Here is a 16,793-nt window from a genome sequence, read left to right as displayed (position 1 = left end):
CAAGTCTGCTCAGTCTCTGCTCTGCAAAAGCATCCAGTAGCCATTTTACGACTACAAGCCTTACATCAATACGGGCACTGAAAACTCACCTATTCATCAAAGCATACCCTTCCACTGCATAAACCAGCTGGTTCTCCGACCCCTTGCCTGTTTACATCCTGCTATCTAACCACCACCCACTCGCTTGCACCTCTTGTAATCTGTCTGTCTCCCCTTCCTACTAGATTGTAAGCTCCTCCGAGTAGGGCCCTCTTCCCTCCTGTTGTCAAAGCCCACTTCTCTTCACATTTCACTCACAGCTCTTCTATACTCCAACAATCAGTGACCATCTTCGTCTGCATACTCATCTCCATCATTGGCCTTAAGCCTCTAGTTGTATGTTGATTAAGTCCTCACTACTTACATTTAAGCTGTAATGTGTATTGATCTGTGGCGCTCTTTATTTGTAATGTATAAATAAAATTATAATAATAATATTAAATTCTAATAATAATAATCAATACTTAGGTTTATGCCTGCTGGATAACTGTGTGTATGCCTCACCAACTGCCACTTTTAAACAATTCAGCAGTGCAGCCATTTTGGTAAGTGCCCTCAATCATTTCATCTTCAAAGTCCATCAGAGTGCATAGTTTACACATTATTTCAAGAGCGATACACTTATTTAGGCTCAGCATACCTTCGCCTTTCTGTTCTTATACAGCTTCACACATTTTACATGAACCTTATTTGGTATCCATAGCAATAGAACCCACACTAATTACATGTCAGTTTCCAAGAAAATTGTAATTTACTTATTGAGGCATGGATCGGATAAGATGCTTGTAGCAGCTTAGCCAATGCAATTTCTAGCAATCAAAATGCAAGCGGAGGTGCATACCACCTGCAGCCTGCATTTTCAATATGAATGCCTTTACCTGTCAATCAGGCAGAGGCATATGCAAAACTACTATACAATCGCAGTACCCATCCTGCACATGCACAGAATTGGTCCAGCGTGTGCACAGTTTCCCGACTATTAGTCTTGAATCAGGCCTATTGCTACTTGCTGCAACTAAAATTAAATCACAAGGTCCAAAATTTGTAAAATGCAAAAACAGAATCAAAATTTCATTGACGGTAATGGAAGATTAAATGATTAAAGGAAAACCTTGAATACCTGATTATAGTAATATTGCTGGTTGTCTAGGCTTTTGTTAGGAGTCTGTAGTAATATTGTAATCAACTATGACTTACTTACAAACAATTTAAACAAAGTATCGCTAAAGTAGGTAATGCTTTGTTCTATTAGATGTTTGATATGCCCATCCTGATGATATCAGATATATACTGGTAGAGGCTCAATTAGTTTAGTGATATCACTCAGGTACTTGCAAGGAAGGGGTAATTTTGAGTAAGAACCCCCCCCCCAGCAACCTGAATGATATTAGTAACAAGATATAAATCCTATATGGTAACAGAATGTATGAATAAGCCCCAAGCTGTCATCAAGGCTTCTCTGTGTATTGGGGGTCCCTAGCGCTAGGATAGGTAACTAAAAAAACATGGATACAGTGTTTGTGCTCTGGGTCCCCAAGGACTCCACTGCACCCATTATGCTGGGAGATGTATCAACCCATCTAAACAGTGGAGAAGAAGATAGGTGGAAAAGTTGCACATGACTTTCTACCAATGATTTTATGGAATGTATTTGATAAATACTACTTAGAAGCTGGTTGGTTGCTATGGACAAATTGTATACTTGTCCAAAACTTGAGTGGCCTGTGACCACATTGCTTATATAAATAAAAAATGGTACTTGTTTCCTAGCACGGCGCCCATCGCATTGTATACCATAAGACTAAATATGGTATGCGATGCAATGTGATGCTGCGCGATGTTGTACAATAAAAAATTGGGTACTCTTTACCTAGCACGGCGCCCACGATTTTGATCGTGGGCATCGCAGGTAAAAAAATCGCGGGCATCGCGGGCATTAAATGTCTCAATTGACCCGATTTTTCTGTTCAATGCCTCAATTGACCCGATTTTTCCATAGGAAACAGTGTTAAATGGCCCACAGAGGCCAAATAGCCACCCTGAAGTGTGAAATGGCCCCCACAATTGTTAACGCCACCCCACGATCAACGTGAACCCGAAGCGTGGCGAGCGCAGCGGTACGCGTCCTACGACCTTTTCATACCCCCACTATCCACGTCGGCGTGGAGTTGACAATAGAATAGTGTGGCGAGCGCAGCGAGCCACCGAGCCCGAAGCGTGGCGAGGGGACGCGGATACCTTCACAGGTAAACGCGTCCCTTAGTGGGCTTCACAGGTATCCGCTGCGCTCGCCACGCTTCGGGCTCGGTGGCTCGCTGTGCTCGCCACACTATTTTATTCTCAACTCCACGCCGACGTGGATAGTGGGGGTATGAAAAGGTCGTAGGACGCGTACCTCCGCCCCTCGCGGGCTCGCTGCGCTTGCCACGCTTCGGGTTCACGTTGATCGTGGGGTGGCGTTAACAATTGTGGGGGCCATTTCACACTTCAGAGTGCCTATTTGGCCTCTGTGGGCCATTTAACATTGTTTCCTATGGAAAAATCGGGTCAATTGAGGCATTGAACAGGAAAATCGGGTCAATTGAGACATTTAACATTGTTCCCTATGGGAAATCGCGGGCATCGCGTCGGTCGCGTCGCACCCGATTTTTTAGTGCATTCAATGCCCGCGATGGCCGCGATGGGCGCCGTGATAAGTAAAGAGTACCAAAAATGCGATGGTATACGATTTTTTATTGTACAACCACCCAGATGGGTCCTTACAATGATAAATGCCCCCCCCCCCCATATCAACGCCAACCCGAACCGTAGCAAGTGCAGCGAGCCCACGAGGGGCGGTTGTACGCGTCCTCTGGCCTTTTCATACCCCCACTATCCACGTCGGCGTTGAGTTAATTTTATACAGTGTGGCGAGAGCAGCGAGCCACCGTACCTGAAGCGTGGCGAGGGGACACGGAATACATGTAAAGTAATACGCGTCCGCTCGCCACGCTTCGGGCTCGGTGGCTCGCTTCGCTCGCCACACTCTCTAGAGTCAACTCCACACCGATGTGAATAGTGGGGGTATGAAAAGGTCAGAGGACGCGTACCGCCACCGCTCGCCACGCTTCGGGGTCACGTTGATAGTGGGGGTTGCGTGGGGGTGCATTTAACATTGTAAGCACCCATTACGGTGCTTATACAATAAAATATCGTATTGGGGCTGCTTTTAACATTGTAAGTACCCATTAGGGTACAATAAAAAATCGCATCGCATCGCATGCATCGTATGTGGCTATATGGCATGTAATGCTATGCGATGGCATAAGATGAAAAAATTGGGTGCCGTGCTAGGAAACAAGTGCCTAAAAAACTGAAACCTCAGCACTTACCATAGTAAACACACTCACCTTAATACATAAATAATGGGATTTGTTTCATGGATTGCTCAGTGCATTTAGATTTGCAGCCCAACGCCAATATATATTTTTATATATGGTATTCAACAAAATATGGGAAACGTTAAAAAATGGGGTTAAATTTAAATAAAGATTAATGGTAAATGAGGGCATTGGACTTTGTTTTTTTAGAACTGTAGTGTATTTTGAAAATTTATATATTATTTATAAGGATAAAACAAAGATTTTTTTTTTAAAACCTGTAGCTATAAAGATGAAAAGGTACTTATGAGTTATCTGGGCGCCCGATTTTGGTACTAGATCGCATACGATATCGCATGCGATATCGCATGCGATTTGCGATTTGCATGCGATTTAGCATGCGATTTGCATAAGATTTGCTATTCATTTCATTACCCCACTATCCCCAAAGTGTGTCTATCAACGTGAACCCGAAGCGTGGCGAGCGCAGCGAGCCCGCGAGGGGCGGCGGTACGCGTCCACCGACCTTTTCATGCCCTACTATCCACTAGGGCGTGGAGTGAGAATAGAATAGTGTGGCGAGCGCAGCGAGCCACCGAGCCCGAAGCGTGGCGAGCGCAGCGAGCCCCGCGAGGGGACGCGTACACCTGTGAAGCCCGCAAGGGCACGCGGATACCTGTGAAGGTGTCCGCGTCCCCTCGCGGGGCTCGCTGCGCTCGCCGCGCTTCGGGCTCGGTGGCTCGCTGCGCTCGCCACACTATTCTATTCTCACTCCACGCCCTAGTGGATAGTAGGGCATGAAAAGGTCGGAGGACGCGTACCGCCGCCCCTCGCGGGCTCGCTGCGCTCGCCACGCTTCGGGTTCACGTTGATTGCCACGCTTCACGCTAAGGGGATAGTGGGGTAATGATGAATAATGAAACGGATAGCAAATCGCATGCGATATCGCATGCGATATCGCATGCAAATCGCAAGTACCCAAAATCGGGCACCCAGATAACTCACAAGTACCGATGAAAATTTTGGGCAACTGTAGAAATTGTGTATTTGGAAAGGTGTTAGTCCTGCACCAGACCATAGGAGGTAATATTAAATAGTCTTGCTATGGTATAACCGACAGCAGAATTATAATAACTAGTGGGTATTTACATTTTTAGATCCACCTTATAGAAAAATGGTGGTTGAGTTAACAGAGGATACCCTCTCAATGTGCAAGAAAAATCAAATAACCTCCTTTTAGGGGCACTAATATATAAAATGTTACTTTTACTTCATTATTATTAAACACTAATTATTATTATAATTATATGCACTAATATACTGAAAACTCCCTTCCTGGGCGAAAAGACATACATTTTGTATTTGCCAATTTTGTTGTTATATACAGTATCATCCATTATAATGTTGCCGTTCAAGTAGTTTTATTTAACAGCTTAAGAAAAAAAAATATCATTACCTCTCGAATATATTTTATCTTCTTTTCAAGTTCCTCGACTTTGAGTATTATTTCAGAAGTCGAATGTGAAATTTGAGAAATCTGTCCAAGGGAGTCATTAGTGTTTTTCCTCAGTGCTGCACTTACAATATATGTTAAGGAATAACATACAAAATATTCATTTAATAATTTGTGACAAAAAAAAAAAATAACAATTTAGCGGTACCTGTTTCCTAGCAGGGCGCCCAGTACACTGTAAGTGTACAGGTCTATTCTCCGTAGTAAAATCGCATCGCATTGCATCTCATGGGCCATTTTAGTCGATTTTTAATGTAATTTAATATAATTTAATGTAATTTATTCACTGTTCTGTTGGCCCCAGGGGATCGCATCGCACCTCCCGCAAAATCACATGCGATTTTATAGGGTGCGATGCCATGCCATTAGCTATACACTTGTATGACATACAATGAGATTTCACTGACCCCCCCACTATCCACGCCACCCCAAAGCGTGGCGAGCGGCGGTGGAATGCGTCCTCCCAACGTTTTCATGCCCCCACTATCCACGTCGGCGTGGAGGTGATTTCATAGAGTGTGGTGAGCGCAGCGAGCCACCGAGCCCAAAGCGTGGCGAGCGGCCGTGGATTACTTTACATGTATTCCGCGTCCTCTCACGGGCGCGCTGCACTTGCCATGCTTCGGGCTCGGTGGCTCGCCACACTATATAAAAAACACATAGTTGGGGGGGGGGGTGCTTATAGATATATCTATATATATCTATATATAAATTGATGGTACTTGTGTACTAGCACGGCGCCCACGATATTTGGTCGCACGACATATAATCGCATCGCATCGCATGGCATACACCCGATGCACAGCGATGCAATTTAAAATTGTATAAGCCCCTATACGATGTTTAATTGTATAAGCACCCTAATGGGGGCTTACAATGTTAAATGCACCCCACACCACCCCCACTATGAACGTGAACCCGAAGCATGGTGAGCGCAGCGAGTCCGCGAGGGGTGCCAGTACGCGTCCTACGACCTTTTCATACCCCCACTATCCACGTCGGAGTGGAGTTGATTTTATATAGTGTGGCGGGCGCAGCGAGCCACCGAGCCCAAAGCGTGGCGAACGCAGCGAGCCCCGCGAGGGGACGCGTATTACTTTACATGTATTCCGCGTCCCCTCGCTGTGCTCGCCACACTATATAAAGTCAACTCCACGCTGACCTGGATAGCGGGGGTATGAAAAGGTCGTAGGACGCGTACCGCCGCCCCTCACGGGCTTGCTGCGTTCGTCACGCTTCGGGTTGGCGTTGATAGTGGGGGTGCCGTTGGGGGTGCTTTTAACATATTAAGCACCCAACACGTTTAATTAACTTATAGGGGCCACTTTTAACATGGGAAAACCCATTAGGGTGCTTATACAATTTTAAATCGCATACCATTGTATATGCGATAGAATGGCATACAATGCCATACAATTCGATGGTATACAATTTAAAATTGTACAACATCGCATCGCATACCATCGCATGCCTTATGGTCTGCGATGCGATTGGCGCCGTGCTAGTACACAAGTACCAAATTGATTTATTTAATATTTTAGGAGGGTTTTCAATTCTGGGTCCCGACTGTTGGTACGTCCCGACAGTTGGGACCCTGGCCCATTTTCGGTCTGCTCGCCTGTTTATCGACAGACAGGATTCAATATCCCGCCTGCCAATCGGAGAAAAGGGGGTGTGTCTGCGAAAATGGCCGTGATCTCGACAATCCACAGCGGTTTTTGGCGTGTTCTGTCTTGCTGCCTCTTCAATGCTGTCAGGAATGACAACATTGAATAGGTGCTCGCCACTATTTCACCTGACGGAAATAGCGGCGGGGATTGTCCAAAATGAATAGGCATTTGTAAGTATAAATTTATCAAGTCTAGATTGAGATATGTTAAATACAAACCTAAAGCCTTTTGTTATACACTTGCTTTAAAACATGACTGGGTTTAAAGAAGTCAATATTTCAAGGCCACAAATGTAAACATTTTTTTTTTTTATAGAAAGTATATCTATTTTTAAAATATAGGGTGAGATTTAACAGAATGAGAGATTCAGAAAGTGAGAGATTTGGGAAGAAATCTTCAGTGGCAATCATTTACACGGCAAAACCAGTTTGATTTTGTAGTGTAAAGGATTGCCGTTTTAAAAAAACTGGAGATTTTTTTTCCCAAATCTCTCACTTTCTGAATCTCTCATCCTATTAAATCTCACCCATAATGTTTATTTCTTGATTGTTTTATACTACAGTCAATACCATACTTTAAATGTACAATTGCACCATATTGCAGTGAAATATCAAAATGATAAAAAAAAAAAAATTAGGGGGGGTGGGCTTGTTTTCTTCTCAACACTAACTATTTTTACTCATAAAATGGCAAAATTACGTTTTTTCTGAAATGTAAAAAAAAAAAGTAAAAATTGACCAATTATAAATATCCAGAGTGAATTTTGACACATTTAAACCCAGGACTCTGGTGTTGGTAGGAACTTATTCAGGGCAACCAGAAACACTTAAACTATTTAAAGGTAAGTACCCAACAGAGGAAATTCAGTTTGCTGAACTACATCCTAATAATTATGTTTTGGCAGGTGGAAATGGTATACATTATGTTAATGTGTGTATCACTGTTCAGAAAGTTAATGATAGTAGAGCAAAGTCAAAGGAGATGGTATTGGATAATGGATCACATATGAGTTATTATAAAGTTAGCACAGCCAAACAATTGTGTACACCGAAATGCCATTTAGAGGAATGCAACAAATGTCAAGGTACCTTTTGAACCATTTATTACAATCACAAAGTTACTGTCATTAAAAAAATTTTTTTTAGCTTGGCAACAACCTGGCACATAATACAACAAATACTGTGTCTTGATTGAGGCGGTGTTCAGTGTAGACGTTTTTGAAAAGTACTCTTCTGTGGTGCTGGATAATCTTATATGAAGTAAAAAACACAGGGGTTGAGATAATGGATATTGTTGGTTAATTGTTGGTTACTTAGCCAAAGGGCCACAAATGGGGGTGCTGTGAGTACAGCTCTTTGAGAGAGGGGGAAGGGCCCCGGTCCACTCATTTTGCCCACTGATGTGCTGCCTGCGCTGCGCTCAGTGCACTGAACGAAGCAGGTCCCGAAGTACAGGCTTCTTCAATGCAGGATGGTTAGAGGTTTAAATTATGATTAAAAAATAGAAAACTTTATATGCTTTATATGCATCTGATATATTGCAAGGAAAACAAATGTGTGCAATGTATGACTTTAAACTAAGGATATCAATAATATCAATAAACACATTTGGATGCAAGGTTCCCAAACATATTATTCCATCATATAAAATATGAAAATAAATAAAATTATGTATTTGTCACCTCCTCAAATATTTATTAGAACTTGCACTGTCCCATTAGCCTTAAAGTTGGCAAGTTTATCATTATGAAAGAGAACATTTTTTATAGGACTATTATTTTTCTGCTTAAGACTTTTATGATATAATTTTCATTCTTTGGGGTGAATTTACTATTATGGGAAATTTCACATGGGATGTTGCTATGGGCAACCAATCAGATACTATCTATTATCTTCTAGAAGGTGTTAACTAAATAAGAAGTATATTCTAATTGTTTGTCAATAGGAACATCCCATGTGAAATAGAATTCCCATCTTAGTAAATTTCCCCCTTAATGTTCTCACCTGGTAAGAAATTAATGATAATATCGAACTTGAATTAGAAATAAATGAAAACATAAATAAATTACACTTTAAAAAATATATAGAAATTATAAGCAAATTATGCCTATTAAGGGACTGCCTTTATGTCTTATATTTACATAGGTTGTAAAAAAACCTATATACAGTAAAAAGGACTCTATATCACAAAGGGCATGCCTTCGTTAATTTATTGATATCCTCACTACTGTACAAATTATTTTACTCTGCCCTGTATGCATATTTTCTACAATAAATGATTCCTCTCACCTACTGCCAATACATTTAATTCAAATACAATTTTGATACATATAAAAATGTTTTTACTTAAATAATTTTAATCTTGAAAATGGTAGAATTCTATAATAAAACTCATTTTAATGACCTTTAAATAATAAAACAGCATGATTAATGGATACAGTTGTAAACTCCATTCAATATAAGATGGGAAAGCTGCAGGTTCTATGAAAAATAAGAGAAATGGTATTCATTTTATGTTTTCATTTGTTTTTCTCACTTCTCTGCAAGAGGCAAGCTATTATGTTAAGAAAAACAATGTCATGGGTTTCAGAAGTAAATAGTCTTACCTCTTGTATCAATTGGTCCATACACTTATATTATACCCATATATTGTTCATACATCAAAACAGTATATGTATGGAAATGTAGTCAGCATCCTGGTGGTCAGGATGTCGGCATTCAGTATACTGATGCCGGCATCCAGACTGTCTTCAGAAGACTGGTGCCAGATATTCAAAAAGGATCAGGATACTGTTGTAAGAATACCGACAGCCACCATCCCAATCTGTGAGTATGCGGGGTGGGTTGGTGTCTGGCCAGGGAAGGGGAATTAGGTTTAGGCACTATGGGGGTACATAAAGTTAGGCTGCAGGGAGGGGAACATAGGGTTAAGCTGCAGAGATCAATGGTTAGGCACTTAGAAATGTGAAGTTAGGGTCAGGCTGAGGTGGTTAGGTTTAGGCGGCAGGGTACAGAGGTTAAGCATAGAGGAGGGTTAGAGTCCAATTTGTGTGTGTGTGTGTGTGTGTGTGGGGGGGGGGGGGGGGGGGGGCGTAGGCTACTAGATGGGAGGGTTAGGGGGCAGGGAGAGGAAAAGTATACTTAACAGATCCCTGTCGGATATTTCGGGATTCTGGTGTTGGTAATATGACCACAGTCATCTAGACCACCGGTCACCCATATCATCCCATCAGATGTGTCGTGTGTTTGATATATTCATGAAACATGTCATTCACGCATACAGTATATCTTATCGGCAGTGCAGCACTGCTAATATATCTTTCAGTACTGCAAATATATTGTTACATCTGGGGGTGTGTAACTAATATGATCAATATATCTGATGCAGAATCCATTGAACTGGATGTCACAAATGGGCAGGGATATTTAAATGAATTCTACTTGCAAGACATTTTTGGTGGATGATTGGTAAGTGTGCATGCACCAGATCGCTTGTGAATAAACCTTACCAATCATTAACTTGGTCGGGAATAGTGTACCCTGCATTAGTTTATCCTCTCATTTGGGCAGCACCATCTTTGCTTTCTGCTACATGTTATTGTATGATGTTGTATGACCACATGCTGCATGTTAACAACCAACTTAATAATAACCACATATCTACCCAAAATATCTAGAATGCATTTGTCCTTTTTCTTCCATTGTAGGTCATATTTCAGGATCACATTCTGAATATCGTCCATCTCTTGCTTTAATGAGTGATATTTCTTTGCAAGTGTGGAATCCATATACTTGTTCTGGTGTTGCTTTAAGATTTCTTTGAATTCACACACTGAATCTTGGTATGTTTTTCTGTAATAAACAGGGAACAGTTGCTGAGGCATGCAGAAGGCTTCTACGCCAGGACTTCTATTGATTGTCACCTGTGACTGGTTAACTATATTTTTTGCAAAATATATTAAATATTATACTTCGTATTTCAAGAAATCCAAACCGAGCATCTCTAATATAAACACATCTGTAAGTAAGAGGTTTGAACAGCAGAAGTTCCTACCTGGGAGGAGGTGTGGAAGGAAGAGGGGCCACCACTGGTCCCTGTCGCCTTGCCCCTGACTCTATGTTCCCACCACTGGGGTCCTGGGATTTACACAATTTAACATAGAGGTGTCGGAAATGCACTGCATGTGCAAACTCATGGCTTCTATGGGCTAGCCTATTTGACTCGTAACTACTGATTTGAGTAAGCCATATCTATAGGATTCCCTTAGTGGCCAGAAATGTATCCAGTTTTGATTTAAATTCATTAACAGTAGTTGCTGTAACCACCCCCATCGGCAATGAGTTCCAGAATTTGAATGCTCTAATGGTGAAGAATCCTCTCCTTAACCCCTTCAGTGGTGTTTTTTTTAGGGAGCACTCCCCACTGTTGAGTTTTTTAGGGGGAGCACTCCCTAAAAAAATGCCACCATGCTGTTTCCTGGGGCTGGGCAACGCCGCTGAGCACTATGACTGCCGCTGCCTGGCCCTGCCCCCAGCAACCCGGGCTTGCCAGTCTGGGCACTGAAGCATAGCCCGGAAAATTCTCGGGATTACCACTGAAGGGGTTCATTCAGTACAGAATTTCTTTTCCTCGAGCCTCAGTACATGCCCGCATATCCGAAGTATAGGCCTGTTAGTGAACAAATCATCTCCCAGTTCCATATGATTCCCAATCCTGTATTTGAACATACTAATCATATCACCTCTTAACCTCCGTTTCTCCAGTGACAACATATTCAGCCTGTTTAACCTATCTTTGTATTCTAGTGATTCGAGACCTTTTACTTGCTTAGTCGCCCTTCTCTGTACCTGTTCTGAACACAGAACTGAACTGAACACAGTATTCCAAGTGTGGTCTCAACAATGCCCTGTAGAGGCATTATCACATTGGCATCCCTTGAATCCATTCTTCTTTTAATTCATGCCAGTGTCCTGTTTGCACTTCAGCAGTGTGCACTATTACCAAATTTCTCATCTTTCTCTACAGCAGAATTCCCTATAATAACTCCATTTAGCCTATAAATGAATTACTTTACATTTATCAATGTTAAACTGCATTTTCCACCTTTCCAGTTTAATTAAGTCACTTTGTAGTGTATCCACATTCTCTCCTGAGTTCATTTCCTTACTCAATTTCATGTCGTCCGCAAATATTGCAATTTTACTCACATTAGGCCAGATGCACTAAGCTTCAAAAGAGATAAAATGGAGACTGATAAACAGCCAGCCAATCAGCTCCTACCTGCCATGTCACAGGCTGTGTTTGAAAAAGGTTAGACAGGAGCTGATAAGTTGGTTATTTATTACCTCTCCATCTTATCACTTTTGAAGCTTGGTGCATCTGGCCCTATGTCACTTCCTATATCATTAATGAATATATTATACAAGGAGGGTCCCGAGACAAATTCTGTGAAAGTAAACAATGAAGAATTGTATTTAATTTCAATACAGGTTTTCTTTTTTAAGAATATTATATAAATATGATACTTTACAATTATGTAAATTCTATATCTCTGTACACACCTTTCTGTCATTACAAAATATGTCATACTTTATACAAAATGTACTATATAGTGTTTGAAGTAAAATATTTAAATAAAAAAAATAAAAAACAAGGTGGGTCCCATTATTGAACCTTGTGGGTCTCCACTTTGGACCTTATGCCAGCTGGAATGTATGTCATTTACCACCACTCTCTGTCCCGATTGTGTAACCAGTTTTTAATCCAATTACAAATGTTATCTCCTAACCCTAAATTAACTAGCTTTATTAATAACCTTTTATGAGGCACCATGCCAAAAGCTTTAGCGAAATCAAGAAGTATTACATCAACAGATTTCCCTAAGTCCAGCCCCCTATTGACTTCCTCACAGAAGCTAATTAAATTAGTCTGACGTGATCTATTTTTTACTTATCACCTTCTCCTGTTCTAAGAACGGCGCCAGCGATTTTTATCTTAAGCATCTGGACAAAAAAAATCACGATGATCGCATCGCATGCAACCAAATCGCATGCGATCAACGCGATTTTTACATTGGAATCAATGTAAAATGGTCCCTGAGACCATTTTACCATTGGGCCTAATGTTAAAAGCCCCCGAAACCCTAATTTTAATTGCATACCCCCCTCATGGGTGAAATGGTCCCCCATTGTTAACGCAACCCCACGATGAACGCCAACCCGAACCGCAGTGAGCCTGCGAGGGGCGGCGGTACGCGTCCTCCGACCTTTTCTTACCCCCACTATCCACGCCGGCGTGGAGTTGATTTTATATAGCGTGGCGAGCTCAGTGAGCCACCGAGCCCGAAGCGTGGCGGGCGCAGCGAGCCCCGCGAGGGGACGCGCATTACTTCACAGGTATTACGCATCCCCTCACAGGGCTCGCTGCGCTCGCCACGCTTCGGGCTCGGTGGATCGCTGCGCTCGCCACACTATATAAGATCAATTCCACGCCGAAGTGTATAGTGGGGGTATGAAAAGGTCGGAGGACGCGTACCGCCGCCCCTCGTGGGCTCGCTGCGCTCGCCACGCTTCGGGTTGGCATCAATAGTGGGGTGGCGTTAACAATGGGGGGCCATACAATTAAAAATGGGGTCTGGGGGCCATTTAACATTATACCCTATGTAAAATCGCGTTGATCGCGTCGATCACATCGCGATCAACACGATTTTCTCTTTGCCGGCAATAAAGGCTGGTAATTGACATAAAATCGCGTCCATCGCGTTGATCGCATACCTTAAGTACCTTAACTTAAGGTATGCAATTAACCCCGACGGGCGCCGTGCTAGGAAACAAGTACCATTTTAGATACTATCTCTTATTATTCCGTCTAATATTTTCACCACAATGGATGTAAGGCTGATCAGTCTATAATTTTCAGGGTTAGTTTTGCTACCTTTCATCCATATTGGTACTACGTTAGCTATGCGCCAGTCCCTTGGTACCATCCCCCCCGAGTTTATTGCTGACAATGATTTCTACAGAGCTCGCAAGTCTGTCAGTCTCTGCTGACTTAGACATGTGGCAGCCTGCTCCAAGAACTAGGCGGGTGGCTGATGTCCGGTGATGTCACCCGCAAACCCCTGGAAGGCAGGTACCCATCCATGTTTGCATGGGGACGCCTAGCATTTATCTGGGTGCACCCAACATTTACATGGGTACGCCCAGGAAACACAGGGTGTTCGCATGTGAATGCCCCCTGCCCGCCTTCAACACGCCCCCCTTATGTGAGCACCATGGAGACTATGCAAGTCTCAGAAGGTGTCTGCACAGAAGGCCGGCACATGCACATAAGCGAATGTGAGCAGGGCTTCAACATCGGTCCACGTGTGTACATGCAGGGTCCAAGCCAACTAGAATCAGGGCTAATATGCGTTCATCTTAAATAAGAAAATGAGTTATACACTGAAAGACCATCTGTGTATGTACCTAAAACAATATACATAAAAAGAAAATAAAAGACAAGTAGCATAATATGACTCAGCTTGCAAGGTCTTCTATATATATATATATATATATATATATATATATATATTTATATATATATATATATATATATATATATATATATATATATATATACCAGGGAAATTCGGCGGCACTCGCTCCAACAATAACTGACTCCAAAGAATCAATAGTATTCAGTATGACATGTTTCGGTTTTAATACTGTCCTCAGATACAAAATACAAGTTCATTTAGCTTACCTTTATAGCAGTGTTTGTGAACCTCCACCTCCATCACCACATTAAAACCGGAAGTGCACAGTGTTACCACTAATGCACTCCCCTCACCCAAGTGCAACAAAACCAGCAAAATTTCAGATCCCATCAGCAGAACTGTATCAACAGAAAAAGACATTCATTATAGTAGTGCTGTAACAATATGAGGGGATGAAATAAAATACATTATCATGTCACATATTCGCAGCAGGCAGAAAAAAATATATATATGTACGGTACTGTAATATGACAAACGGACAGAATGGTAGAATCGCATAAGGTCAATTATGTAAATAAGATAAAAAAAAAAAAATAAAAAAAAAAACTCAGAAAAAGCAATTAAAGTTGAGATGCATACACTGACATCACTATTCGCCCCGCGGATAAGGGAGGTGCAATAGTGGTGCAGAATATGCAAGATTACAAGGCTGAAATTTGTAGGCAACTACATGATCCACTTGTGTACACCAAATTGAAATGTGATCCCACTCCTCAATATACACTGGAATTGGGGCAAATTCTGCAAGAAGCAGTGTTGAGTGGTGTTATAACTGAACATGTAAAAAAAGCGTTATATGAGCAATTTCCCAAAGTTCCGGTTATCTACAGCTTACCCAAGCTACACAAGAATAGTACAAATCCCCCGGGCAGACCCATTGTGTCCGCAAGGGACTCATTGTACTATAGAATTGCTAAATATCTGGACTTTTACCTCCAAGCTCCAGTTCAACAAAAAGTAACGTATCTTAAAGATACAGCAGCCTTTCTGGAAAAACTGCGGATGCATGGACCAGTCACACCTGGTACCTTGCTGTGCACCGCCGATGTTTTAAGCCTGTACACTAACATCCCCCATGACAGGGGGATACAGGCAGTAGGGGCTCTATTGGAAAATAATCCCCTGTATAAGGGCCCTGATTTAACGTTTTTCCTGACCCTGTTACGTTTGGTGCTAGAGAGGAATTTTTTCATCTTCGATAAATCGTATTATTTACAAATACTGGGGTGTGCAATGGGTGCTGCGATGGCACCGACATATGCAAATGCATTTATGTTCACAGTTGAGGACAAGCTCTTCTTCGGTTCTGGACATAATTCTAACATAAACCTATATACACGATTTATCGATGATATTTTCTTCCTATGGCGGGGGTCTAAAGAGGACTTGTTATCCATGATAAAACTTATCAATGATGGAGACCCCAATATCAAGTTTACTTTTAATATCCAGGAGGAACGTATCCAATTTTTGGATGTGGAAGTTGCCATCTCCCATGGTGAATTCTCGACAACGCTATACAGTAAACCAACAGACTGTAACAGTATGCTTTCTTTTTCCAGTCATCAATCCATACCCTTGAAAAAAGGACTCCCCTATTCCCAGTTTCTCCGTGTTCATCGGATCTGTAGTGACCCTATTGAGGAGAAAAAACAACTTGACCTAATGGAGATTAAATTTTTGGAGAAGGGATATGCAAAGGATTTGCTAAATAAAGCAAGGATCAAAGCTAGCCAACAGCCTAAACAAGGTACACAAAGAAAGCCTGACAGAAGTGAGAATTCCATTATTTGGATCAATAACTTCTCGACTGAAACATCTACTATTACATCGATGGCCAAGCAGGTATGGCCTGTCATAACATCGGATCCGGACCTCAAAGGATACAAACAACGACATCTGTTACCATGTTACACAAGAGGGAAAAATCTTAGGGACCTTCTGGTGCGGACCGATGTATCGGATCTGACGCCACCGGGCCCTGTTCATTTCCTAACACGAAAACCGGGGAATTACAAATGTCTTGGCTGTACAACTTGCAATTATTTACTAAAACAGGACTATATTGTACATCCTCATTTGGGCCATCGCATTAAGATTAAGCAAGCGCTCACATGTACTAGCAAGTATGTAGTATATTGCATTATTTGCCCGTGCAGTATGTACTACATCGGTAAAACTGTATGCCAGTTCCGGGAGCGCATGGCACAACACAGGAGTTGGTGGACCAGCCTGTTGCAAAACATTTTCTAGCCTGTAAACATAACCTTGCAAGTTTGCGCTATTTAATGATTGATCAGGTGACAGAAAGTCGACGGGGTGGTGACAGAGACAGATTGTTGCTCCAGAAGGAGGTACGGTGGATCCACCGATTGAAAACGGTGGCACCGTATGGCTTGAATGAGCATCTCAACTTTAATTGCTTTTTCTGAGTTTTTTTTTTTTTTTTTTTTATCTTATTTACATAATTGACCTTATGCGATTCTACCATTCTGTCCGTTTGTCATATTACAGTACCGTACATATATATATTTTTTTCTGCCTGCTGCGAATATGTGACATGATAATGTATTTTATTTCATCCCCTCATATTGTTACAGCACTACTATAATGAATGTCTTTTTCTGTTGATACAGTTCTGCTGATGGGATCTGAAATGTTGCTGGTTTTGTTGC

General features: G+C 41.9%; 1 protein-coding gene across 1 annotated transcript in view; it reads right to left on the bottom strand.

Annotated features, from left to right (window-relative positions):
- The window catches only part of C12H14orf39 (chromosome 12 C14orf39 homolog), a 139,365-nt gene that overhangs the window by 49,004 nt on the left and 73,568 nt on the right, over positions 1 to 16,793 (bottom strand). Inside the window, exons 6-8 of the mRNA XM_083166588.1 lie at positions 10,245 to 10,432; positions 9,019 to 9,061; positions 4,855 to 4,975 (exon numbers count right to left, since the gene is read on the bottom strand). Of these exons, the coding sequence (XP_083022714.1) occupies positions 4,855 to 4,975; positions 9,019 to 9,061; positions 10,245 to 10,432 (352 nt within the window). The remainder of the gene's footprint in view (positions 1 to 4,854; positions 4,976 to 9,018; positions 9,062 to 10,244; positions 10,433 to 16,793) is intronic.

The sequence above is a fragment of the Crinia signifera genome, chromosome 12 (genome assembly GCF_055691185.1).
Source record: "Crinia signifera chromosome 12, ASM5569118v1, whole genome shotgun sequence".
NCBI classification, from domain to species: Eukaryota; Metazoa; Chordata; class Amphibia; order Anura; family Myobatrachidae; genus Crinia; species Crinia signifera.
Note: the sequence above shows the minus strand (reverse complement) of the source record. Positions and strands in the feature narration are given on the sequence as shown.